Source organism: Thecamonas trahens (genome assembly GCF_000142905.1).
Source record: "Thecamonas trahens ATCC 50062 unplaced genomic scaffold supercont1.3, whole genome shotgun sequence".
In the NCBI taxonomy this organism is placed as follows: Eukaryota; order Apusomonadida; family Apusomonadidae; genus Thecamonas; species Thecamonas trahens.
The window spans coordinates 457,040-474,229 of NW_013657677.1; the positions used below are offsets into that span (position 1 = coordinate 457,040).

At 66.3% G+C, this 17,190-nt stretch overlaps 10 protein-coding genes across 10 annotated transcripts in view; 4 read left to right on the forward strand and 6 right to left on the reverse strand.

Moving 5' to 3' along the window:
- Positions 1 to 138, reverse strand: part of AMSG_00769 (uncharacterized protein) — a gene marked incomplete at its 5' end in the record, with an annotated part of 2,083 nt that extends 1,945 nt beyond the window's left edge. Inside the window, one exon of the mRNA XM_013907041.1 lies at positions 76 to 138. Coding sequence (XP_013762495.1) covers positions 76 to 138 — 63 coding nt within the window. The remainder of the gene's footprint in view (positions 1 to 75) is intronic.
- A 298-nt stretch (positions 139 to 436) lies between these two features.
- On the reverse strand, positions 437 to 1,432 carry AMSG_00770 (SMS-3 protein). Its single transcript, XM_013907042.1, has one exon. The coding sequence runs from the start codon at positions 1,416 to 1,418 to the stop codon at positions 444 to 446; it is 975 nt and encodes a 324-aa protein (XP_013762496.1). The 5' UTR covers positions 1,419 to 1,432; the 3' UTR covers positions 437 to 443.
- Positions 1,433 to 1,738: 306 nt separating this feature from the next.
- AMSG_00771 (zeaxanthin epoxidase) lies at positions 1,739 to 3,100 on the forward strand (the record flags this gene model as incomplete). Its single annotated transcript, XM_013907043.1, has 1 exon — positions 1,739 to 3,100. The coding sequence occupies one exon, from the start codon at positions 1,739 to 1,741 to the stop codon at positions 3,053 to 3,055; it is 1,317 nt and encodes a 438-aa protein (XP_013762497.1). The 3' UTR covers positions 3,056 to 3,100.
- A 214-nt stretch (positions 3,101 to 3,314) lies between these two features.
- Positions 3,315 to 5,447, forward strand: AMSG_00772 (AGC protein kinase; the record flags this gene model as incomplete). The annotated part of the gene is made up of 1 exon (XM_013907044.1): positions 3,315 to 5,447. The coding sequence occupies exon 1, from the start codon at positions 3,333 to 3,335 to the stop codon at positions 5,445 to 5,447; it is 2,115 nt and encodes a 704-aa protein (XP_013762498.1). The 5' UTR covers positions 3,315 to 3,332.
- A 33-nt stretch (positions 5,448 to 5,480) lies between these two features.
- AMSG_00773 (uncharacterized protein) lies at positions 5,481 to 6,975 on the reverse strand (the record flags this gene model as incomplete). Its single annotated transcript, XM_013907045.1, has 3 exons — positions 5,481 to 6,350; positions 6,380 to 6,772; positions 6,823 to 6,975. 3 exons carry the CDS (start codon positions 6,973 to 6,975, stop codon positions 5,481 to 5,483), a joined length of 1,416 nt encoding a protein of 471 aa, XP_013762499.1.
- Positions 6,976 to 7,044: 69 nt separating this feature from the next.
- Positions 7,045 to 7,957, reverse strand: AMSG_00774 (2OG-Fe(II) oxygenase family Oxidoreductase; the record flags this gene model as incomplete). Its single annotated transcript, XM_013907046.1, has 1 exon — positions 7,045 to 7,957. The coding sequence occupies one exon, from the start codon at positions 7,955 to 7,957 to the stop codon at positions 7,061 to 7,063; it is 897 nt and encodes a 298-aa protein (XP_013762500.1). The 3' UTR covers positions 7,045 to 7,060.
- Positions 7,958 to 8,062: 105 nt separating this feature from the next.
- AMSG_00775 (MCM5 minichromosome maintenance deficient 5) lies at positions 8,063 to 10,404 on the reverse strand (the record flags this gene model as incomplete). The annotated part of the gene is made up of 1 exon (XM_013907047.1): positions 8,063 to 10,404. The coding sequence occupies one exon, from the start codon at positions 10,402 to 10,404 to the stop codon at positions 8,137 to 8,139; it is 2,268 nt and encodes a 755-aa protein (XP_013762501.1). The 3' UTR covers positions 8,063 to 8,136.
- Positions 10,405 to 10,852: 448 nt separating this feature from the next.
- AMSG_00776 (serine/threonine protein kinase) lies at positions 10,853 to 13,941 on the forward strand (the record flags this gene model as incomplete). The annotated part of the gene is made up of 1 exon (XM_013907048.1): positions 10,853 to 13,941. The coding sequence occupies one exon, from the start codon at positions 10,853 to 10,855 to the stop codon at positions 13,904 to 13,906; it is 3,054 nt and encodes a 1,017-aa protein (XP_013762502.1). The 3' UTR covers positions 13,907 to 13,941.
- An 11-nt stretch (positions 13,942 to 13,952) lies between these two features.
- AMSG_00777 (serine/threonine protein kinase) lies at positions 13,953 to 15,011 on the reverse strand (the record flags this gene model as incomplete). Its single annotated transcript, XM_013907049.1, has 1 exon — positions 13,953 to 15,011. The coding sequence occupies exon 1, from the start codon at positions 14,823 to 14,825 to the stop codon at positions 13,953 to 13,955; it is 873 nt and encodes a 290-aa protein (XP_013762503.1). The 5' UTR covers positions 14,826 to 15,011.
- A 721-nt stretch (positions 15,012 to 15,732) lies between these two features.
- Positions 15,733 to 16,994, forward strand: AMSG_00778 (N-myc downstream regulated). Its single transcript, XM_013907050.1, has 2 exons — positions 15,733 to 15,890; positions 16,106 to 16,994. Exon 2 carries the CDS (start codon positions 16,238 to 16,240, stop codon positions 16,976 to 16,978), a length of 741 nt encoding a protein of 246 aa, XP_013762504.1. The 5' UTR covers positions 15,733 to 15,890; positions 16,106 to 16,237; the 3' UTR covers positions 16,979 to 16,994.
- Positions 16,995 to 17,190: the final 196 nt, after the last annotated feature.

A 17,190-nucleotide genomic window follows, 5' to 3' on the forward strand; every position in this document is an offset into this window, starting at 1 on the left:
CGGGTTATTGGTGATGCCAGACGATAGGGGCGTGGAGAGAGGGGGGGAAGGGGAGGGGGGGGGCGATGGGCGTACCTTGAAGGCGAGGTCATTGGCGGTCTGGCGCTCAAAGGCGAAGCATGCCACACGCTCCTCCATGGCCGGGAGTGGGGGAGGGGGGGGGGGGAGGGGGTGAGGAGGGGAGGGGTGCTCACAGGTGTGCAAGGCGCGAGGAGTTGCTTTTCGTGCGAAGGCAGTGCCAGTGGCAGGTGAGTGGTGGTTGACGAGCAAGGTGGAGGTGGAGGGGGGGGGGGGGGGTAGTAAGCAAGTTAGGAAGGAGATGAACGGTGTTCAATGATGGAGGGGTGCGGGAGGGCGGGGGGAGGGGGATCCTGTACCTGTACTTGCATCATCAGATGGCGTGGACAGAAACGGGGAAGGGGGGGAGGGGGGGGGGGGGGGAGTTACGAGTCGCGTAGGGCGTAGGGCCAATAGTTGGGCACCAGCTTCCATGTGCACATTGTGGCGAACCACCCGATGATGACGTCAACAGTGTAGTGTGAGCGGGTGGCGACGATGAAGAAGAAGGCCATGAGGGTGCAGAAGGTAACGAGCCAATTGAGGCCGCGGTATTGCGGAAAGTAGGTGTGTGTGATCTGCCAGAAGATAACGATCATGATCGAATGGCCGGAGAAGAGCAGGTCGCCGCAATGAACGTTGGCGAGGCCCATGGTGGCGAGGCCGTTCATGGTGTTGAGCCAGAAGGACGAGATCTCCTCGCGCGAGTACCTGCAGTGGTTGTCGGTGACCGGGAGATTCGTCATGGAGATGGTGAAGATGCGGAGGATGTAGAGCGCGGTCTGAGTGATCCACATGCGGGTGACGATCTTGTAGAACTGCGAGCGGTGGCGGTAGCCGCCGAGGTAGACGACAACAAAGACCGAGACAAACATGGGGTAGTCGCCGAGGTTTTCGGGCCGCAGCATGGGGATGTACTCGTGGCCCAGATCCGGGAGCGGCGGTTGCTCTGGCAGGTGATAGTGCACGTAGTTCATGGTGTGAATAAGCGCAAAGCTTGCCGCCATGTACACACACAGCGCAGCAACGACCGAGCGCTTGGGATGGGCCATGACAAAGGCTGCCTCGCGCGAGCCGTGCTCGCCGAGGTCGCTGCTGGCTGGCCCGCCCAGAACCTTCTTGTCGAGACCCTTGGCATCCGACGCGTCCGACTCTGCCTCTACCGGCTCGATGAGCGCCTCCAGCGGGAGGGCAGGCGGTGCGTCCGAGACAGCACCGGCGTCAGCGTGTGGGCGCGGCGAGGCAAGGCCGGCCTCCATGCGGTGGAGCGTGCCCATGTTGTTGACCGAGGCTATGCGGCGGACAGCGCCGTTGGAGCCCCACATGGACGACACGTTGGTGGACGAGGTCGAGTGGAGCATGGGTAGGAGTGGGGGGGGGGAGGGTGGGGGAGGGAGGGGTGAAGTGTGCGAGGAAGGAGGTGGGGAGGGAGGTGGGGAAGTAGGAGTGGGCCCATATTGAGCGGGCAAAGTTGGCCGGCGACGTGGCAGCGGCAGCCGTGTGCAGCTGGCCGTGCGTCCTCCAGATTTGCTCCATTTCGCCTATTTGACACCGTTCGCTGCGCCTCCATCCACGCACAGCCGAGGGGTTGACCGGCCAACCTTCCCGGCAGATTTCCTCGCCTCCTCCTCTCGCCCCCCCCCCCCCCCCCCTTCTTGTTGTTGTACACACACTGGAAAATATGGCCCTTCGCATCCTGATTGCAGGTGGCGGCGTGGCCGGCCTGGCCGTGGCCCGCGCCCTGCGCGCCCGCTGCCCGCTGTCTGCTGCAGACATCACTGTGTGGCAGCCGCATCGTCCGGTCGATGGTTGGTGGGGTGGCATGACGCTGACGCCGTCGGCTTGCCGCGTCCTCGACGCTGCGCTTGGTGTGTGGCCTGCTGTCTCGGCAGACGATGCCTCTGTCGCCATTGACGCCTTTGTCACCACCGATGCTGCCGGCGATGAGCTGCTGCGCCTTGCCCCGGCCGCTGCGCCTGACTACGCGCCATACGGCTACCCGATGATCTCGGTTGAGCGGGCGGCGCTGATTGCGGCTCTCGCCGATAGCGCTGCACCAGCGCCCGAAGACCGCGCGCTGGCGAGTGTGGCGCACGTGCCGGGTGCCGGGCGCACCGTTGTCGCCACCGATGCCGACGGCGGCGCCGATGACTTTGACCTTGTCATTGCTGCCGACGGCATCCACTCGGTGCTTGCGCCCAACGACGACGCACCACTGCTGGATCTTGGCCTCAAGACCGTCCGCGGCGTGTCAGACTCGGTTGCTGCCGCCGAGGCTGTCACCGCCATGGGCGGCGCCACGCTTGCGCTCGGCCGCGGCGTCTCGTGGTTTGCACGTGTTCTCCCGGGCGGCCGCTCGCAGTGGGCTGTCACGTTCCACTCGCCCGAAGACGCGTCGTTCCCGGATGGCGAGCGTGGCCTTGCCCGGGTCGCCGCGCTCGCCGCCGACGCCGGCCTGCTCGCCTCCGACTCGCTTGCGGTCGCCGCCTCACTCGACGGCACGCCGTCCGACGTGCTCCGGATCCACCAGCTCCGTGATCGCGACCCGGCCGCCGTTGGCTCGTATCTGGTGAGTGGTGACGACGGCGAGGTGCTGGGTGCTCGCATCGGCGACGCTGCGCACCCGATGTCACCGTTCTCGGGCGCCGGCGCCGTCGCCGCTCTCGAGGACGCCGCCGTACTCGCTCACACTGTTGCCGACGCCGCTGCCGGCAAGATCGACATCGCCCACGCGCTGCGTGCGTACAACGCGCTCCGTTTTGAAGCAGGCACCGCTATGGTCCTTCGGGGGCGGACTGCCACCACCACCTCGCACACCCGCGGCGCTTTTACCGGCTTCCTCCGCAACAAGTTCCTCGGCTTCACCGGCTCGATGCTGGAGCGCGCCCAGGCGGCCAACAAGGCCAACCACGTCATCGCCGAGCACATGTACGATACCGCGAGCCTTGACTACGATGCAGCATATGAGGCGACTGCCAGCCCCCCGGCCGACCCGTAACCAGCCAAACGAAGCCAAGCCAGACGGTAAAACCTCCATCTGCCATGCGACTTTGGCTCGGCAGCTGTGCCGGCAGTCGATCGGAGCGACATCCCGGGCAGTTGGACCAAGACCAAGCCACGCGGCGCCTCCGAGGCAAGCAGTCCCCTCCCCCCCCTACTCACCCACCCATACACATACTCTCTTTCTCTCTTGCTCTCCTCACACCTCTCCACCTCTTCCCACCACCACCGCCGCATTTCCCCCTCCCCTCCCCCCCAACCGCCGCCACCTCGTCATGTCAGTTTGGGGTGACAAGGGCACGGCCCACGGGTGGCTCTCGTACGCACTGGGCGACGATGCGTCGGACCAGCACTCGCTGCTGTTTGCGCGACATGGGCAGGTGCCTGCGGCGTCGCTCTCGGACTTTCGCTACATCCGCAACCTTGGCATCGGCACGTGGGGCGCCGTCATTCTCGTCTCGCTCGCCCACACCTACGAGGTCTACGCCATGAAGGTGATGGAGAAGGACACGCTGATCAAGACCGAAATGGTGGAGCAGACGGTGGAAGAGCAGGTGCTGCAGGGCGCGGCGTCGGCATCACCGCTGGTGGTCAACCTCCGGTACGCCTTCCAGACCGAGCGCAAGATCTGTATCGTCATGGACTTTCTGCCCGGCGGCGACCTCTTCCGCCTCCTCTCGCGCCAGCCGCACAACATCTTCCCCGAAGCGACGGCCAAGTTCTACGCGGCCGAGACTGCCGTTGCCATCCTCCACCTCCACCGGCTTGGCATCATCTACCGCGACATGAAGCTGGAAAATGTGCTGCTCTCGGCCGACGGCCACGTCCGGCTCACCGACTTTGGCCTCGCCAAGAAGATCTTCTCCAAGCGGACGTCGACCATTGTGGGCACGCCCGAGTACATGGCGCCCGAGATTCTGCTCTCCAAGTCGTACGACACTCGGGTCGACTGGTGGGCCTTTGGCGTCTGCCTCTTTGTCATGATGGTGGGCAAGTACCCCAACACCTCGTCGCCCATCGCCAACCAGGTCCCGGCCTCACTTGGGCTCTCGATCTCGTGTCTCGACATCATGCAGTCGCTCCTCACTCAAAAAGTTAAGAAGCGGCTCGCCGGCCGCGACGTCCTCAAGCACCCGTGGTTTGCCGACTATGACTTTGACGCCGTCGAGCGCTTCGAGTACGAGCCGCCGCTTGGCATCGAGCTCGAGCCGCTGCCGGACCCAGTTGAGCTCCCGTCGTGGCCGCTCCTCACCGAGTCCCTTCTCGACTCGTACTTTACTCCGGTGACGGCCGCCACGCCTTCGGCTACGCCGCGGCCCATGTTTGGCGGCGACGGTGGCGGCGGCTCAGAGTCGGTCGCCAAGCTCGCCGACAGGCTCCGCGAGAGCTCGTCAGGTGCAAACTCGACCAACTTTCTCTCTGCACTCCCGGCTCACGCCCAGTACCCGGCATCTGGCCCAGGCTCGGCCCGCTCGCAGTCGACCTCGTTCGAGACCCCGCACCGCGGCTGGGCTCGCTCTACTCCGGACCTCGGCAAGTTTGTCCGCCAGCGGACAGACTCGGCCAATTCGGCGCTGCCGTCGATGAGCCGCCCGCCCATCGCCTCCCGCGGCGGCCACGCGCTTGAGCGCATTCCGTCCGAGTCGCAGACGCCGCCGACGGGCCGCAACGAGCGGCCGTCGTCGTCGCACTCCCACTCGCACCGCCACCGCCACCACTCGTCGTCGCATGGCCACCACCACCGCTCGGGCCACCACAAGCACCACTCGTCGCGCTCCCACCGCCACGCGTCGCGTGACCGTTCCGCCTCGCACGAGCGGTCACGGTCGCGCTCCCGCGATCGGCGCAGCTCGCGCGACCGCTCTCGTGGCGACTCGGCGTCGCGCAAGTCTGATGACGCCGACGGCACAGGCTCGGTCGTCGATCATGCCGAGGACTCGCTCACCTCGCTCGCAGACCGTGTCTCGGCGCTCGAGAGCGAGAAGCGCGCCCTCGCCGCCACCGTCGCTACCCAGGCCGAGCGCATCCGCCAGCTCCAAGTTACCACCTCGAACCACATCACCGAGATGTCCGACCTCCGCGACTTGGTCCGCGACCTCGAGGCCCGGCTCAACGACTACGCGGCCCAAGGCCACGACGAGCCGCTCGTTGAGGAGCCGCTGCCGGTGACTCGCACCTCGCGCGAGACTACGCCGCGCGAGAACGAGGCTCCGTTCCGTGTCTCACCGCACATGAGCCCGCGCGACCGTCGCCTGTCGTCGGGCGCTGAGCGCTCGCCGCGGCTTGTCCCCGAGCCGGCGCTCGTTGTCGCCACCGAGTTTGGCGACGCTGATGATGAGACTGACTTTGACGACGACTACCTCTTCTCGTACTCGTCGACCGATGAATGAAAATCGACAAGAGCGTTTACCAAAGGCGGCAGGCTACGCTCGCCGGAGCGCCAGCAGCCGTAGCTCGCCGGTCGATGCCGAGAGTTCAAACGCGGCGTCGACAGTGGCCCACAGGATCGAAGAGTGGAGGAGGACAAGGACCGCGTCGTCGGAGAGTGTGGCGTACGCTGCGTGGGTGAGCGAGCCGAGCAGAGTCTGCGCAACCTCGCCAAAGACCGTGATCGGTGCGGTGACACCGGTCTCGTCGAGCAGCCGCATCTCGACCCTCCAGCATGGCTGCCCGGTTGTCCCGGGCTCCAGCACGTGGCCTGAAGGGCAGATTGGCCGCATCGCGCGTGAACACTGCGGGCAGGCGGTGTAAAACGCCCGCGAGCGATCACGCGCTGCAAACGGGAGGCCAAAGTCGAGAACACGGACACCGCGCAGGACGCCGATCGGCGCGTCCGAGCCCAGCGCAAACGAGCTGCGTGACAACTCGGCAATGGTAGTCTCGCGCAGCTCGTTGTGGCTTCCGGGTGCGTCGCTGAGAAGCGCACGGAGCGTCGAGGTCTGCCGAAGGCGTGCGGCGCGGGTCTTCCGGGCGTGGACAGCCACCGCCGCGTCAAAGTGGGCGTCGAGCTCATCCGGCGCCTCAAACGACGGCAGGAGCGTGACCGAGCCACCAAACGGGAGAGTGAGTGCAGGCAGGCTCGCGCCAGCTCCCGAGTCGGGAAGCATCTTGGCGCCGTGGAGTGCCACGAGCGAGCCGGAGGTGATCTCGGGCGCCACAAAGGCGGCGACATCGTCAGGCACGTAGAGTGCAGCGCGGGCCCCACCAGCATCGACCAGGACCAGCTTGAGCTTACCGCGGGTGGTGGACTCGCGCGCAACAACGCGGACAACCGCGAGATCGACCTTGCGCGGCTCCCGCTTGCCCGCACCGGAAACTCGACCGCCGCCGCCAGCGCGGTCAGCGCACCGCTTCCAACCCCAGCCACGTGATCCGGCAAGTACGAGAGCGTCGACGCGCTGGTGGCAGCAAGGACATCGCCAGCTGAGACCGGGACCACGCCCTGCCCCGTCGCCGAGCTGAGAACAAGCTTAAAGGCCGAGGTTGTTCGCGGCCCGTGGGAACTGCTCGCGTCGCGCGGCTTGACCTCCGGGTTTTCGACGGCGAGGCAGGCGACAAGGCCGGCCGTGGTGGCGTCTGCAGTCGCAGCTGCGGCTACTGCAGCTACCGCCTCTGCAGCAGCATCCCACGCCTCGACAAGGATGTCCCCGGTGCCATCGCGGATGACAAGCGAGGTGACTGCACCCCGGAGCGGGCCGAGTCGAGAGGCCGGGGCCTGAGTTGATCGTGGCCGGGATCAAGCCCGCGATCATGATCGTGAGGCACAGTCGCCGGGGTTCTCCGCGGCCGCTTGCGGGTAAAGTAGCGGAGTGAGCGGAGGGCAACGATGGAGCCCAGGACGACAACGTTTGTTGAAGTAGCTCGGATTGAGCCGATGGGGGTGCGGGCGAGGGCAGCGTGCAGCGGAGGGGCGTTCATGGCCGTCGACGAGTGTGGGCGGGGTTCGGAAAAGGCCGTGTGAATGCCGGACATGTTGCAGACGGCGATGTGTTTAGGGACAAGGTCAGGACTGACTGGGAGTGCCAGTGTAGCTGGCTTCGAGACGGGATCGCAGATGGTCGCCGGCGGTGAGTCCGGGCATGTTGCGGACCGCGATGTGGTCGTGCGGGTGGACAAAGAGGGCGAGGGCGAAGCGATGCGCGGTGGCGCGGCCACGGACGCGGTGGAGTGTGGAGGGGAAGAGGCCTGTCGACCAGTCGTGGAGGAGGTCGCCGACGTTGACGACGACGGTATTGCGAACAACCGGGACGCGGATCCAGTCATTGCCGACAAGGACCTCCAGATCATCGCTAGTGGAAGCTGGGTCGTTGTCGTCGACGCCGCGATCATCGCGAAAGAGAAGCGTGATGGTGCCGTAGTCTGTGTGCGCACCAGCACGAAGGACACAGCCGTCGTCGTCGACAGCCACAACGCCGTCACTGTCTGTGATCGGCGAGTAGTGAAGGGCACGGAGGGTGGTGCCCGAGGTAGCGGCGGGCGCCGCCGAGGCATCGTGGGCGGCGACAAAGGCGGCAATGTCGTCGTCGCCCATGGCCTCGCCGATGGCGGCCAGCAGAGCAAGGGCGGCAGCCGAGGCAGCATCGAGGAGCGCGGCGAGTGCGTCGGCGTCGGCTTTGTCCGTGGTGGCGGCAACAGCCGCCAAGACTGTTGCGGCCGAGTCGCGGGGCAGGTTGAGCGCTTCCTTGCCGACGTCGGGGTGGGAGACGCCGAGCCTCTCCCGGCCAATGGCCACATAGCCGGCATTAGTCTCGGCCTCCCAGGCGCAGGCAGCGATCTTGGTCGTCGTGTCGGCGGTGAAGAATCGAGCGGCGGCGTCAAAAGCAGCGTCGACGACGTGGCGAGGAACGCCGGCAAAGTCGTCGACGAGGAAGAAGCCTGTCCGGCTGGCAGCGTCACGCATGTGCGCAGCTGTGTGGGGGTAGGGGAGGTGGGGAATGGGCGGGAGGTCCGCGATGGATGCCATGTGCGACGGGGGGGGGGGGGGGGCAGATTGTGACAGGTGTGCTGTTTCGCAAGCGACATTTACGGAGCCCGTGTCGTGAGTGATGCAGGGCGCGAGGGCGGGAGGAGGGGATAGAACTAGGAGCGTACACGGCGGAGCATGCGGCGCTGGTTAGTGTGCTCGTAGGCGCCGCGCGAGATGGAGGCACCGATGGCGCGGCGGATGGTGTACTCCTTGTAACCGGCCTGAACCAGCTGGGTCTCGATGCGCTGCAGCGGCGCGGTGTGGCCGAGGGGAAGGATCTTGGCGAGGTGACGCTCGCAGTTCTCGAGAGCCACCTTCTCTTCTTCGGAGATGGGCCCCATGTCGAGGTGGCCCGACTCTGCAGCGTCGAGTGTGGAGACGCGGAAGAGGCGGAGGGCCTCATCGACGTGGCGTGGTTCTGCGACGGTAGCGAGCTCCATCTTGGCGAGCGACTCTGCAATGCGGACGATGGCCTCGAGCTGACGGACGGTGATGGGGAAGGTGGCCATTTGGCCCGACTGGCGGGCAGCCTCGCGGACAGAGGAGCGAATATTGACGTACTGGTTGGCGAGCGAGTCGGCGGCGGCCTGGGAGAGGCGCGGCGAGACCTTGGAGCGGGCGTAGGCGACGTACTTCTTGAGGAGCGGGATGGGCAGATCACCGACGGTCCGCTCGATCTCAAGCGATTTGTGGATGGAGATGACGTGCTGGGCGATGCGACGGTCGTTGGCCTCATTCTTCTGGTCGCGGACGATAAAGATGAGGTCGAAACGCGAGAGGATGGTGCCGCGGAAGTCGATCTGCTCTGCGGCGGACTTTGTCTCGTCGTACTTGCCAAACACCGGGTTTGCGGCGGCAAGGACGGAAGTCCGCGAGTTGAGGATTGTGGTGATGCCAGCCTTGGCGATGGAGATGGTCTGCTGCTCCATGGCCTCGTGGATGGCGACGCGGTCCTCTTCGCGCATCTTGTCAAACTCGTCGATGCAGACAACGCCGCCGTCGGCAAGAACCATGGCGCCGGCCTCGAGGTAAAACTCGCGCGACGACGGGTCCTTGATGACCGAGGCGGTGAGACCTGCGGCGGACGAGCCCTTGCCCGAGGTGTAGACGGCGATGGGCGCGACCTTTTCGACAAACTTGAGGAATTGCGACTTGCCTGTTCCGGGGTCACCGAGCAGTAGAACGTTGATGTCGCCACGCAAGCGCATGCCGTCGGGCAGCTGCTTGCGGGCGCCGCCAAAGAGGAGGCAGGCGATGGCCTTCTTGATGTCTTCGTGGCCAAAGATGGCCGGGTCAATCGAGTCCGCAATGTGGTTATAGATGTTGGGCTGCTCCGAAATGGCGCGGAGCTCCTCCTCCTCTTCGGGGGTGAACGAGGTGGAGGCGCGGCCGGTGCCATCCTCGTCGATGCGCATGCCGATGACGCGGACGTACGGCGAGGGGAGGCCGGCCGAGCGCGAGCGGCGGGTGGCGCCGGAAAAGGTGGTGTACTCGCCGGCGAGAGCGACCCGGGTTCCGGGCACAACCTTGTCAACCAGGTTGCGGTCGACTGAGAGGAGGACCTGGCGCGGCATCTCACCGGTGGGCACGTCCTCAGGCGACTCCTGGAGCTTGAGCGTCTGCTGGTCGACGTAGTCGGACTTGTCGGCGACAATGAGGTACGGATCGAGGCCGCAGTCGTCTCCCTGGCCCTGGCGGGCGCGGAGGCACTTACGCGGGACGACGATGCCCGAGAAGCCGAGCCGGCCCTTGAGCAACTGCTCGTCGGCGCAGGTCCGGCAACGGACGACGATGCCGGCGGCCTTGGCGCGGGTCCGCGACGCCGAGATGACGATGCCACGGATAAAGACTAGGCGCGAGATGTGGACCGACATAAGGTCCCGGAGCTGGATGGGCACCGACGTGGTCTGCAGCATGACCTGGATGTCGGCAATAGCCGGGCTGCCGCCGGCGGCGCCTGCGCCGCCCAGCCCGCCGCCCACGCCACCCGCAGCGCCCTCCTTACCCGCCGCCAGCGGGTCGTCGTCAGGCAGCGCGCCGCCCGAGCCTCCGGGCGCAAAAATCTGCTTGGCCGCGTCCTTGGCCGCCAGCTCAAACTGCTCCACATACTCTGCCGGCGCCTCAACCAGGGTGTCGGCCAGCGCCTCGTCGTAGGCCTTGAGGTGCTCGAGCTGGACCTCGAGCTGGTACTTGCGGAGGACGTAGTTGGCCCGGAGCTGGTCGCGGTAGGTAAAGACGTTACCGTCACGGAAGTTGCGAATAAAGTTGAGGAACTTGGCCCGGGCGTCCGAAGGCTGCAGCGATGCCGCCGACCGGGGGACGAGCTCCTGGTCCGAGGTGAAAATTTGCCCAGCATCAAAGCCGGTGGCCACACCCGCCATGGTTGGATGGGGAGGGGAGGGGTAGAGGGAGGGGTAGCGGTGTACGAGGGGGGGGGGGGGAGGGGAGGGGAAGATGGGGTGGCGATGGGGTTGATAGGGTTGATGGGGTGGAGGGGGAGGGGGGGGAGGGGGGGGGTAGTGGGTGAGACGATGAAAACGGTGGCTGGTGGCTGGCAATGATGGTGGCTGGTGGCTGGCAATGGTGGTTGGCGGTGGCCGGGCGGTGGCTGGCAATGGTTGGCGGTGGCTGGCTGGCTGGCTGGCCGGCTGATTGGTGGCCGTTCGTTCGGTCGTTCGTTCGTTCGTTCGTTGGTTTGTTGGTAAATGGCAGGTGATTTGCAATTGCCTCAGTGCCACTTTGGCGCCAAACCAGTCTCTCTGCTGCAGTACGGCGACTGCGTTGCGCACTGCACCCCACAGGCAAGACCACGTCTCCCGAACCACGGCTATGGCACAGGGCATGCTGCGAACGCACGGCAGTGTGCTGGAGGAGGTGAACGGGCGAGATGGTCGGGCGTCGCATCCGGTGACGCCGACGAAGGAGGCGATGGCGCTCGGTGGCGGGCTGGCGACCGAGACATTCTGGTCGCCGATGGGCGAGGCTGGGGACGCGGTCTCGGTCGCATCGTCGTGCTGGTCGCCGGACAGCAGCAACGCGAGGCAGGGCGAGGCCGAGACTGACGGCTCGTTGCTCTTCTCGGCGTCGTCGTCGTCAATTCTGGTCGAGTCGCTGTTCTCGTCGCCAGACGGTGGCAACGTGAGAGGCGGCGCCGGCGCCGCCGATGGCGGCAGCTCGCTGGACTTTCCGCTGTTTGAAGTCCGGTCTGGCTCACCGCCGGCATCGCCGAATGCCGACAAGGAGCCGTGGACGGCCTCGGTCTCATACTCGGTCTCGCCGTCGGTCTCGCCGTCTCTGCGTGAGGTGCGGCGCGAGGCCGCGGCACTCGGCAGCAGCAGCCTCCCGCGGATGAGCCACGCGCAGATCTCCAGCCTCCCGCACGCCACTCAGGTCGCGTACATGACCATGCAGCGTGCAGCGCTGGCAGCGGCCGAGGCGCAGCTCGCGCTCGAGTCACTCGCGGTCCAAGGCGGCTCGCAGGGCGCCCTCGACCGGCTAGCGCAGGTGCTCGAGGCAAAGAACGCCGAAGCCCGGAAGCAGCTGGCCGCTTTCGAGGCTGCGTACGGACGGACGCTGGCGCCGGCAGCGCCGCAGACGTATGACAGTGCGTGGATCTGCGCCCAGGCGCCGGCTACGCCCGAAATGCACTCGGGCGGGCACCTCCCGCTCGGGCTCAAGACCCACGAGGCGTTCCGGGCCGACGCGGAGCTGGGCGATGAGTTTGAGCTCGTCGACAGCGATGCAGTCTCTGGGCCAGGTAGCGTGGTGCTGATGCAGGAACGGACAACAGGAGTGGAGGTTCTGGTGCGGAGCTTCCGCACCTCGACGCCGCACGAATGGCACGCGCTCATCCGGCACCTGTCGGCGCTGCAGCGACTGAGCCACCCGGCGGTAGCGCGGCTGGTGGCCTTTTACCGCAGCGGCGGCTCGCGGACAAGCTGGCAGGTGGCGGTCCCGGCTGTGGCACACGCGTCAGTGAGCCGTTGGATGGCCGAGCTCGCCGAGTCGGCGCACACGGCGCGGGCGCAGCACGAGATCAAGCTCACATTTCTGCGGCAGCTTGCGAGCGCCGTCCACTACGTCCATGAAGCCGGCATTGCCGGGCTCAACCTCACCACTCCCGGCGCCGTGGTGGTCACTGCCGACGGCTCGCCGGTGCTCTGCGACTTTAGCGCGTCGTCCGACCCGGTCAACTCGCTGAGCAATACGCCGACCCGGGAGCTTGCCGTGCCGAGCGGTGGCGGCGACGCGCTGCTGCCGGCGCGGGCGCGCGATCTCGCAGAGCTCGGCGACCTCGCGGTGGCCCTCTTTGCCGAGCTCACCGGAGGCGGGCCGGTGGTCCGGGTCGACGGCGAACGGGCGGTGTGGGCGGCGAGGAGAGTGGCGGCCGAGGCACCGCTCCTCGCCTCGTTCCTCGCCTATCTCCTGCAGCCGACAAGCCAGCTCGAGGCGGCGCTGGCGAGCGTGCCCGGCGCTGGCGGAAGCATCCTGCTCCGGCATCCGCTGTTTGTGGCGCCGGTCGCGCCCAGCATCGGGTGCGAGCCGTCGGCGTACAACGCGAAGGAAGTCCGACTGGTGGCGCTGTTCAAGAAAATCCGCGCGCGAGTCTACAACGCCGGCAGGGCCAAGGTCGGCAAGATCATCATCCGGCGGATGTACCTAGTCCGCGACGCGCTCAACGTCTTCCAGAAAATTGCAGTCCTCGACCGGCCTGACTGGTGCTTCCGGCTCAACGTGGCTTTTGACGGTGAGCGCGGCGTCGACGCCGGTGGGCTCTCGTCGGACATGTTCACCCACGTCTTCCGTGCCCTCATCCACACACCGTTTCCGTACCGGTCGGCGCGGAGCAGTGCCGGCGACGACGACGACGACGAGTTTGGCAGCGTGCCCGGGGGCTATGTCAAGTTCCGCGGCAAGCCGCTGTTTGAGGTTGCCGACGGTGGCGCCATGCCTGTGGCGCTCCCGCTTGGCGAGCCCTGCATCGACGCGGTCATGGACGCGCACGACATGGCCAAGGCGTTCCATTCGATCGGGCTTGTCCTCGGCAAGTGCTTTCTCGACGGCTTCCTCATCGAAGACGTCTTTGCGCGCCCGCTGTACAGCTACCTCCTTGCGGCAGCACCGGCTATGGCCGGATGCAAGCTGGCAGCGGCCGGCGGCGAGGCAGAGATGCTGAGCGCGCTGTCGGCGGCGGCGGCCGAGACGAGCGCCAAGCTCGCGCTTGGGCTCGACGACCTTGCGGCGTTTGATCCTGTCAAGGCCGCGGCGCTTGGCGAGCTACTCAACGTAGCCGCGCCCGAAGAGCTGTACCTCTCGTTCCTCGATGTGGCGCCCGGGGCCAAGAGTGGCGGGACGGTGACGCGCGAGCGGACGTCGGCGTACGTGGCGGCAGTGGTGAGGCACGACTTGCTTGGGCGTGGGCGAGCCGAGTCGCTGGCGGCCATTGCGTGTGGATTCTATGACGTCATTGCGCCGCTTCTTGGCGACGAGATGGTCCTTCTCTCGCCGACGTCGCTGCAGGCGCTCCTCTGCGGCGCCAAGGTTGTCGACGTGGAGGAGGTGGTAGCCAAGCTCGAGTTTATCGAGTATCCTGATGACGAGACCGCGAGCCTTGCAAAGGCGCAACTCGTCGCGGTCCTCCGCAAGTGGGGTACTGAGGCGATGCAGCACGTTAAGGCGTTCCTCGAGTACGCCACGGCAGCGCCGATGGTGCCCGAGGGTAAGATTCGCGTGCAGCACGTGGCGGCGAGCGAGCTGCTGCCGGCGGCTCACACCTGCCATGCGGTCATCGACCTCCCACTCTACGGGTCGACCGACGAGCTCGAGGCCAAGTTCCTCACCGCGTTTGACAACGGGCTTGGATCCGAGTTTGGGCTCGCATGACGAGCGGTCGAGTGTAATGTTCAAGTGTAAAAGCCATGATGTGCTATCATGCGAGCTTGAAAAAGGCGTGGGTGAGGGCAGCGGCGGCCGAGGGACGGTCGGCTGAGACCGGGGCGAGCAGTTGACGGGCAAGGTCGGCGGCGGCAAGCCGGACCTTGCTGCCGCCAAATGCATTAGGATCGGCGGCGGCAGCAGCGAGCAGAGCCTCGATGGTGGCGGGGTTGGAGCGGACGCCAAAGTCGTCGAGAGTGTCAGAAAAGAGACACTCGCCGAGCATGACGCCGACCGAGTACATGTCTGCAGCGAGGGTGTAGCCTCGGACACGCGAGAAGAACGACTCGTCGTCCTCGTCGTCGTCATGAACCGTGTCCATGGCCTCAACCTCGGGCGCCATGTACCCATGCGTCCCGATGCACGAGTAGTGGCCGTGGCGGGTGTTGTAAAAGGTGGAGATGTCAAAGTCGATGAGATAGACGGCCGAGGTGTCGGCGTCGATGACCACGTTGTCGGGTTTGACGTCGCGGTAAATGATGCCAGCGTCGTGGAGGATGGAGAGCGCGGTGAGCACGGCCGAAATGTAGTGGGCAACGTCAGCCATCGAGTCGCAGTCGACGCCGCGGGCATGGATGAACGGCGTGACGGTGGCAAAGCACTCGGTCTCGGGCATGGCATGCCACGAAACGAGTGGAATGATGGGGACCTGCGGGAGGTCAAGAAGCGATGCGGTAGCTGCAGCAGCCTGCATCAGTTGGACAGGCAGCGGCGGGCGAAGGGCGTCGACAGAGGTGGTCGACGCGCGGGTGGCCTTTTCCTCGGCGCGCGCCACGTACTCAAAGTACTCGGGATCGCGGATGACCTTGACCGCAACCTCCGGGCCGCGGTGCGAGCCAAACTCGGCCTCGCCGGGCTGGGCCCGCATGTAGGCGCGGTAGACGACGACGTCAGTCCCGGTGTGGATCCGCTCGCGGAAGATGTAGTCGTCGTTGAGTAGAAAAATGTTGTTCTCGTCCTCGCGTGTAAACTCGGTGACATCGGTAGCTCCATCGTTGCCACCGTCGTCTACCGCTGCGTCGGCTGCTATGCTTGCGTCGGGCGCGAGGATGGGCTCGATGTCATGCGGCGCCGACGACTCGAGCGCCGACGACGATGACGACGACGACGACGACGACGGCGACGACGATGGTGATGAAGCAGCGGAAGAGAATGCAGAGGACGACGGGCGAGGGAGAGGCGAGGCTGGCGGTGAGGCCGATCGTGAGCACGCCGAGTCTGACGAAGATAACGTTGGATGGCTTTGCGGATGGCCGGCGTCGCTGGCCGACACAAAACCGTTGCCGTGGTAGGGTGGAGGGTCCGAGCGCCGGGCGCGATCCTTGATTGCGGCTGGTGAGACCGGCGGCGCGTGTGCGTTGTCGGCAGCAGCCCTGTGTGCCCGCTGAGCCTGAGCAGGAGAGAAGGCGACCGAGGAGACACGAATGGGTCGCATGCCCGCCATGACGCCGGTATACGGTCCGTCATCGGCTTGGCGCGGTTTGTGGCCAGCAGGAGACGACCCAGGCTCGGGCGCCACACCCTTGAGCGGGCGTGGGTGTCCGGGCGGAGGAGCTGCCTTACTGGCCTTGCACCCCATGGGTGGTGGTAGTAGGAGGGGGGAGGGGTGAGGGGGGGAGGGGGTGAGGTGAGAGGGGGAGGGGGGAGGGGAAGGGGAGGGGACAGGCACCGTCCGCCAACCGCTCGCCGGCTGCCACCCGACCGACCGACCGACTGACGATTCGGGCGCCAACCCGCTCGCCGGCTGCCCGAGTCGGTCGGCTGGCACTCCTTCACTCTCAGTCACCATGGACGAGGCTTGGGAGAAGGGCAAGAACTCGGTGTCTGAAGATGATATGGGCATGGGCCCGACAGTGATTGAAGCAGACATGGTCGACATGGATGGCCTCTCCGCAGACGACGGGGGCCGACCATCGAGGGCGTGCCACAGACCGTACGTGAGGAAGACGGGACGGCGAGGGAGGGGGACATCCACCGCCGAACGGGGGGATACCGGGAAGGCGGCGAGGAGGAGAAGGAGGAGGGGAGAGGGGGAAAGGGACTCGCGCGGGAGAGGGGGAGGGGGGGGGGGAGGGGGCAGGCGACATGGGGAGCGCAGCGCGGCTGTCGCGGTGCGTACAACTCATCGACAAGGGCGAGGGGCTACAGATTGAGGTCGTGGACGTCCCCGGTGGGGCGGTGCAGGTGACGGTGTTCGGCAGAGTCGGAGCGCCAGCGGTGGTGGCGTACGGCGACATTGGGCTGGATGTGGGCCTCTCGTTTACGCAGTTCTTCAACTACATGCCGATCCGGCGGCTGCTCTTCCCGTACTTTGCCGTCTACGCCATCGATGCGCCTGGGCAGGCTGCCGGCGAGGCCGAGATGGCGGCCGACGCACCGTATCCCGAGTTTGGCGAGCTGGTGGAGCAGGTCGGCGCGGTCATGGACGCGTTTGGGGTGGAGAGCGCAGTGTTGATGGGCGTGGGCGCGGGCGGGACGGTGCTAACCCACTTTGCACTCTCTGCGGCGCACCGGGTCAAGGGCCTGGTGGTCATTGGAGCGACACACAAAGCGCCCGGGTGGCTCGAGTGGGCGTACTCGCACGCGTCGCAGTTCTGGCTCTCGTGGTGGGGCGTCGACGGGTACGTCAAGGACCAGCTAATGCAGCGGTACTTTACCTGGCGTGAGGAGGCCGACGAGGGCGGCCTGATGCGGCTGACGTACCAGGAGGCGTTGGCCAACGTCAAGGCGACCAACCTGTGGAAGTTTATCGCGAGCTACATGGCGCGCCCGCCGCTCGACGACGCGGCGCTCGCCAGTCTCACCACGCCGGTCATCTTCTTTGTCGGCCGTGACTCGTACTACTACGACGATGTCGTCGACTTTTTCGGCGCGTTCAACTCCGAGTCGGCCTCGTGGGTCCCGGTCTGGGGCGCAGGCAACATGGTCCACATGGAGATGCCGCAGGAGCTCGTCACTCCGCTGCGCCTCTTCTTCTACCGCTGCGGCCACGTGGCCTTTGGCCTTGCGCCGAAGGAGTAAAACTGCCGCATCCGCCGCTCACTTGCGCCCGGCCGAGTACTCGGCGAGCATGCTCTCGAGTACCGCCACCTTGGCCTTGTACTCATCGAGCGACTCGCGGAGCGTGGCGTTGTCGTGGAGCGCTCGCTGGAGCGCCGCTGCCGTCTCGGCGTGGCTCCGCGACACCCCGCCGGCGACGCCCGCAGGCGACGCCCGCCGCGCCGGTGACCCGC